We start from the raw sequence: 7,386 nt of genomic DNA on the forward strand, positions 1-7,386 counted from the left end.
CATGCCTGGCTAATTTTTTTTTTTTTTTTTTTTTTGGCAAGGTCTCGCTCTGTCCCCCAGGCTGCAGTGGTGTGATTATGGCTCACTGCATCTTTGATCTCCTGGGCTCAAGTGACCCTCCTACCTCAGCCTCCTGAGGAGCTGGGACCACAGGCGTGTGCCACTGTGCCTGGCTAAAACTTTGCCCAGGCTGGTCTTGAACTCCTGGGCTCAGGGGATCCTCCTGCCTTGGCCTCCCAAAGTGCTGTGATTACAGGAGTGAGCCACTGTGCCCAGCCCAAAAGTGACATAACGTATTAAAAAACTAGGAATTGGGTAGAGAATCACAGCAGTCAGCAAAGACCCCACATCGCTTCCAAAAATGCAAAGGCTCAAGAGAGGCACATTTGGGGCAGGAGGGCAGCTGGGAAACCGAGCAACTTTGAAATGAGATTCTTTAGTCTTTCATGTCAGTAAAGTGCTGCTGTGGATAGTTACTGCTTTTAAATGCAGGGCACATAAATTATCATTTGTGGTGAGATTATCTGAACATAAGGACAATAAGTAATCTATTATTTAAAAATCGTTATTAAAAAAAACAAAACTCCAAAACTATTTAAAGAAAAGCAAGACAACCAGCAAAGCTTTGAAGTTGTATACAGCCATGCACTGCGTGAGACAGTGGTCCCATAAGATGACAACACTGTATTTTGACTTAGCTCTTCTATTTTTAGATATACAGATACCTACTGTGTTATACTCGCTACCGCGTTCAGCACAGTCACGTGCTGTACAGGTTTGCAGCCCGGGAGCAATGGGCTATGCCACAGAGCCTAGGCATGTAGAGTAGGCTGTACCACCTGGGTTTGAGGGCACTCCAGGTGTTTGATGAAATCGACTGATGATGCATTTCTCAGAATGTCCCCATGATTGAGTGATGTAGGATTGTACTTCTAAAAATCCTTCCAAAACGGGCCTATGATTTAGCTACTCAAACGCAGCTGATCAACAGTTTATAGACAAATCAAAAATACCTTTCAAGCTGAATATAAAAAGAAACCTCACAGTTACAAAGGCTAGTATATATTTATCCTTTCAAGATAAATTGACAGATACAGATTTTTAAAAATAAAAATAATTTGACAACCAAAAAAATGGATGCCCAGAGGCTACGGTTGGTGCAAACTTTATGCTTTCTTGGAAAAATGTCTTGCTCTGAAGGGTTTAGGCTCTCTGAATTCTGAGGTCACATGAATGGCACTGGGGGTCTCCCTGGATCTCTTTAACCCCACTTTAGTGTCTCTCCTGGAGCTGCATCAATCTATGCCCTGAGCTCCGATGTAGAGGGTCCCACATTTTCTGTGACCTGTGGTAACAGGGCGCCTTGTCCTGCCATTGGGAGGCTAGGCTTCAGGGTATCCTCCTTTGTCTTTCTGCGATGTGCCTGACCTCAGGGAAGTCAAGAGACCCCGAGCCAAACCCAGTGAGAGTCTGTGGTGACCAAGGGCACACGGGTCCTTTTCTTAGGTACATCCTCTGAAAGCACGTTACTGAAGTGAGTGCAGGTTATGCCCTTTAAAGCAATACCATGTCAACGCACAAGAGAACCATGTGGGTGTGATTTTTATAACTATTACCAAAAAGGGTGGCTGGGTGTATACTCGAGAACCTTCAATCCCCACATAAACACGGAACAAGTACAGTGAGCGTACAGGACCTCTGCAGAGGGGATGCTGCTGCCTGGGAAAGGCATGAGCAGGCTCACGGGGAGTCTGGGAGGAGAGGGCGGAGGGCTGGGCTGCCCCCGCGGGTGTGCTCCTCCTCCTGCCCTCCAGCCATAGGTTGGACCCTGTTAATGCTGCCTGCACGGGCAGTGCATCGGCCCCGGCCAGGGCAGTATCAGGATGCTGGCTCGTCTGCAATCCCAGCTCCACGGGTGACAAAGGTGCTGTCTGGCCCTTTCTGCTTGACTCTTGCTTCATTCAGAACTCACTTCTGGGAAATGCAGGGATAGGGGGTCTTATCCAAAAGGAAAATATGTTTTAATTTTAAATGAGATTTACATTCAATTTTCAGCAACATGTCTTCTGAATAAAAGCAAGACACAATTATATGATTGAATTTAAAATGCCATACATATTTACGCATTCATGAGTTAGGAATAAATAGTAACTTCTCAGGCTTGAAAGCAAGTCATGAAGAGCACAGAGCTGATGAGGTGGGATGGGGTGGAGGTGGATTTTTAATCACATGACTGAGGGCAGAGGGCAGATGCCAAGTGAGTGCATGAAGGGGCTCAGCTGTAAAGACCAAAGCAGCAGAGGCAAAAAGACTTAAATGTTTTAGGAAAATAATCAAGCAAAACACTCATCTAATGAACATTTTTTTTGAGACAGTCTTACTCGGTTGCTCAGGCTGGGGTGCAGTGACCGTCATAGCTCATGGCAGCCTTGGGACTTCTGGGCTCAAGGGATCCTCCTATCTCAGCGTCCTGAGTAGCTGGGACTACAGGCAGGAGCCACTGTGCCCAATTGAACATTTTAACAAAAGTATACACATGTTTAAGAGAAATGTGAAAGACACAATCTTTTGGTTAAAGCTTGGTGTCATATAAAAGCAGTTATTTTGGTTAAAGCTTGGTGTCACATAAAAGCAGTTATTTTGGTTAAAGCTTGGTGTCATATAAAAGCAGTTATTTTGGTTAAAGCTTGGCATCATATAAAAGCAGTTATTTTGGTTAAAGCTTGGCGTCATATAAAAGCAGTTAGCCACACACTCTTTCATCACAGGAGCCCAGCTGTAAAAGCAAACAAAGCTGCACGCGCCATCTCTGCACAGAAACTTAATGAGAATGTGCAGCCCAGCGTGTGATCAGGGAATACAGTTAGACAGTTACAGGGCCTCATTTCTCTTCCTTCTCCCCATCTGCACATTTTCTTCAGGGAGTGTGAGTGAATGTTGTAAGTGAAAGAGGGTCAACACATTTTATTTAAAAATATAAACAGAAAGAGATGCCTGACATTGCGCCGCACGCTGACATCCTCGGTCCTGATGTCCGAGTGACAGTAAAATCTGAGGCTTCGAATGAAAGGAGCCCTTGTACCCTCCTCAAGGACCCGAGGCAGACTTTCAGCCCAAGCCCCGCCCCGTCCAGCCCTCACCTAGGTGACCGCCACCCACTGACGGTCGGTGCGTGGATCATGAGCTCCCGGGCACTGAAGCCGTCTTCGTGTCCAGATGAGCTGACGACGACAAATCCAATCTTGTGGGGCATTCTGCGCGTTTGGGCTGTTTATAAGAGAGCAGGAAAGATTTCTTTAAAACAAAGGAATTCACGAACACATGAACATTTAAAGGGTTAGTTCATGCCTTGCTAATACACACAATAATGCACTAAGTATTCAGAATTTTCCCATCTCTTTGAAAGAGTCTATTTTTTTGTTGTTGTTAAACACTTTGTATAGATACTTCTGACTCTGTTTAAGGTATCATTTAAGTTATCTTGACTTTTCCCAAACATGTGTCCAAAAAGTTTGACTAGTGTGGATTGTGTTCCCCAAAAAGATACGTTAAAGTTCCACCTGTGGTACCTGTGAATGTGACCTTATTTGAAAATAGGGTCTTTGTAGGTGTGATCTAGTTAAAACGAGGTCCTCGGGGTGGGCCCAATCCAATGTGACTTTTAAGAAGAAGGGAAGAGACGCAGCCACACAAAGGGAGAGCACCATGTGGCGACAGAGGCAGGCACCGGAGCGAGGCATCTCTAAGCGGGAGCGGGCCTGCTGTGCACGGCCGAGGACAGGCGAGGGCGGCCAGCAGGCGCCCAAGGCTAGGAAGAGGCCAGGAGGGATCCCCCCATCCTCCAGAGCGAGAGTGCAGCCCTGCCCACACAGCCTCCAGAATGAATTTGTTTTTTTTTTTTTTTTTAGACAGAGTCTCGCTCAGTCGCCCAGGCTGGAGTACAGTGGCCGCATCTCAGCTCACTGCAAGCTCCGCCTCCCGGGTTTACGCCATTCTCCTGCCTCAGCCTCCTGAGTAGCTGGGACTACAGGCGCCCGCCACCTCGCCCGGCTAGCTTTTTGTATTTTTAGTAGAGACGGGGTTTCACCGTGTTAGCCAGGATGGTCTTGATCTCCTGACCTAGTGATCCGCCCGTCTCGGCCCCCCAAAGTGCTGGGATTAAAGGCTTGAGCCACCGCGCCCGGCCTGAATTTCTGTTGTTTTAAGCCATCTAGTTTATATTTTGTTATGGCAAAAATAGTTTTTGTCTAGAACATAAACACAAATGTATTTCTATTAGTTAGGAAATGAATAGAACCAGTACATTAACTAGTGATACAACAACAAGGGAAAAAGGCAACGTAGGCACCAGCCTAACAACTGTGAAATGAATGCGTATGAGCAGGAGGAAGAGCAGGAATGACAGGCAGGCGTATTAAGTACAAAAACGTTCACGCAGAGTCAGGCCGAGGGACTGACTCACAGGACATTGAGCCCAATTTGCTCGGGGACTCTGGGTTACTTTTCAGTTACTAAGCCAGTCAGATTCTTCCTAAGTAAGCCAATTTGGGTTAGGTCTAAATCATCAGGAAAACAAAAAAAGGCTCCTCACTAAACTAGGATAAAGAAGACTCCATTAGAAGTTATCTGGGATAAGATAAACTATTAATTGAAATTCCCAATAGGAGGTAACATATAAACATACCCCCACGTAAAACTTTACATATTGTGACATGCTTGATGCATGATCTAGATCCTTCTTTTACTTTCATTGAGAATTTGAAGAGGACCACTTCAATATATTAATTCTTGGCTGGCATTATTGCTGATGTTTCTTGGAATGTATGAACAAAAGCACTAGAATAGAATGACATTGAGATCCTAGTTATTTTTTGCACAAAGTGCACTGCAAGACGTTACTGGATATTAAACAAAAACAAAACTAAGCCAAGAAAATAATTTTTAAAAAGCCCCCCAAAACAGGATGAGGCTGGGTGTGGTGGCTCATGCCGGTAATCTCAGCACTTTGGGAGGCTGAGGTGGGAGGATCACTTGAGCCCAGGAGCTCGAGACCAGCCTGGGTAAGATAGTGAGACCCTGTCTCTAAAAAGACAAACAAAAAAAGAATTTTGAAAGGATGAGTGTGATTTAACCCACTGTTAGCTGCACAGCCACACCCGCACTCCCGGCTCCCTATGCCAGAAACGCACAGCCCATGACTCCTCCTTCTTCGTGACCTAGCACTTCCGGGTCACACGGGCTTTGAGCCCAGAGGTACTTTTCCCTTGGCCACAGCATCTCTCTTCATCCACTCCCCACCCAGCGGTGTGCCAGGTCTTATCAGGCCTACCCTTCCTTCTGATCCACTGTCTTTTCTAGACAGCAGCTGCCTGGTGTCCTCACCTGGAGCACCTCCCTCAGACAAGTCCTAAGCTCCTGTTGTGTGAACGCACTTCAGACCCAGCTCTAGTCATCTCCATCCACGTCCTACCTCCAGAGCTCTTGGTGGGCTCCCCATCACGGATCAATGCGCCAACTCTCCCCTGACCCTCACTTCTTGTCCTGAATTCTGAAGTCCAGCCAAACAATCAAAGCTCAAAGTTAATACCCTTCAGCTCTGAAGCCCTCCAATCCTTTCATCATCTTTTTATCCTTTTCTGAGACAGAGTCTCACTCTGTCACCCAGGCTGGAGTGCAGTTGGCGTGATCTTGGCTCACTGCAGCCTCTGTCTCCCGGTTCATGTGATTTTTGTGGTTCAGCCTCCCAAGTAGCTGGGATTACAGGCATGTGCCACCATGCCTGGCTAATTTTTTTTTTTTTTTTTTTTTGGTATTTTAGTAGAGACGAGGTTTTGCCATGTTGGCCAGGCTGGTCTCGAACTCCTGGCCTCAAGCAATCTCCCCACCTTGGCCTCCCAAAGTGCTGGGATTACAGGTATGAGCCACTATGCCAGGTCCCTTACATCATCTTTAAGGGCAGGGCCTGTCACTCCCTATCCCACCTTGAAAATAGCTCTTGTGCTCAAGCTGTTGGGTTCTAGTCTCCAATTTTTTTCTTTTTTTTGAGAGGGGGTCTCACTCTGTCATCCAGGCTGGAGTGCAGTAGCATAATCTCGGCTCACTGCAACCTCTACCTCCTGGGTACAAGTGATTCTCCAGCCTCAGCCTCCCAGTTTGCCAGTATTATAGGTGCACGCCACTACACCCAGCTAATTTTTATATTTTTAGTAGAGATGGGGTTTCACCATGTTTGCCACACTGGTCTTGAACTCCTGACCTTAGGTGATCGACCTGCCTTGGCCTCCCAAAGTGCTGGGATTACAGTTATCAACCATTACACCCGGCCCCATTTTTTTTTTTTTTTTTAATACAGATTCTCGCTCTGTTGCCCAGGCTGTACTGCTGCAGTGGCATGATCATAGCTCACTGTAACCACAACTCCTGGGCTCCAGTGATCCTCTTGTCTCAGCCTCCTGAGTAGCTAGGACTATAGGCACACGTCACCATGCACAGCCACTTAATTTTTTTTTTTCTTTGGTAGGGATGGGGTTTCACTGTGTTGTCTAGGCTGGTCTTGAACTCCTGGCCTTCAGTGATCCTCCCACCTTAGTGTCCCAAAGTGTTGTGATTACAGGCGTGAGCTGCCAAGCCTGGCTAGTCTCTGATCCTAACCAACACTCTCTGTTATGGCTCGAAGATGTAAACATAGGACCTTTTCTGTCAAACAGAAGGGTGTTTCCAGTATGCTATACTGCCCCCAACAAATCTAAAACAAAGTACTGGCATTTAAGAACCAGCAAAGAGAAATGCACGGACACCGTGGAGACAATACTATTACTTCAGTCTGGTATTTGAAAAGGATTCCTTTTTCAGTTTACCCCCTCCCAAAGCCCTTCTAGTTGTAGCCTAGGGTCCCCTCTGTGTAAACCTTCAAGTGTTACGTAAGATACTTGGAGTGTCACTGAAGATTGCCACTTTTAGGCTCTATAAAAATCACCGTTAACAATTTGGGAAGAAGCAAAGCTCTGTTGAACGTCTACTTATTGGCTAGTCTTCCTCAGCAGAGGCATGTGGGATCCCAGTTGTCCCAGGGACAGTCATCAGCATCCCAACAAGTGCCAGAGTACGTCTCTCCCCAGGCAGCGATTATTCCATGGGGGTCTCATCCCTCACTACACTTTTCCTAGTGCTGGCATGGTAAAAGGCAATTAACTATAAATTCGACAGAAACTCAATGTAGCAACTTCCATTTTGTTACAAGACTGGGAAACAAAACTTGTTTCTGATTATCCTTTTTTTTTTTGAGACCGAGTCTCACTGTGTTGCCCAGGCTGGAGTGCAGTGGCGCACTCTAGGCTCACGGCAAGCTCCACCTTCCGGGTTCACGCCGTTCTCCTGCCTCAGCCT

At 46.5% G+C, this 7,386-nt stretch overlaps 1 protein-coding gene across 1 annotated transcript in view; it reads right to left on the bottom strand.

Moving 5' to 3' along the window:
* CEP104 (centrosomal protein 104kDa) overlaps positions 1–3,286 on the bottom strand; it is a 40,092-nt gene extending 36,806 nt beyond the window's left edge. Inside the window, exon 1 of the mRNA XM_011956853.1 lies at positions 3,141–3,286. Within this exon, the coding sequence (XP_011812243.1) occupies positions 3,141–3,253 (113 nt within the window). The 5' untranslated portion in view covers positions 3,254–3,286. The remainder of the gene's footprint in view (positions 1–3,140) is intronic.
* Between the last annotated feature and the right edge of the window lie 4,100 nt (positions 3,287–7,386).

Source organism: Colobus angolensis, unplaced genomic scaffold, assembly GCF_000951035.1.
Source record: "Colobus angolensis palliatus isolate OR3802 unplaced genomic scaffold, Cang.pa_1.0 Scaffold426, whole genome shotgun sequence".
NCBI classification, from domain to species: Eukaryota; Metazoa; Chordata; class Mammalia; order Primates; family Cercopithecidae; genus Colobus; species Colobus angolensis.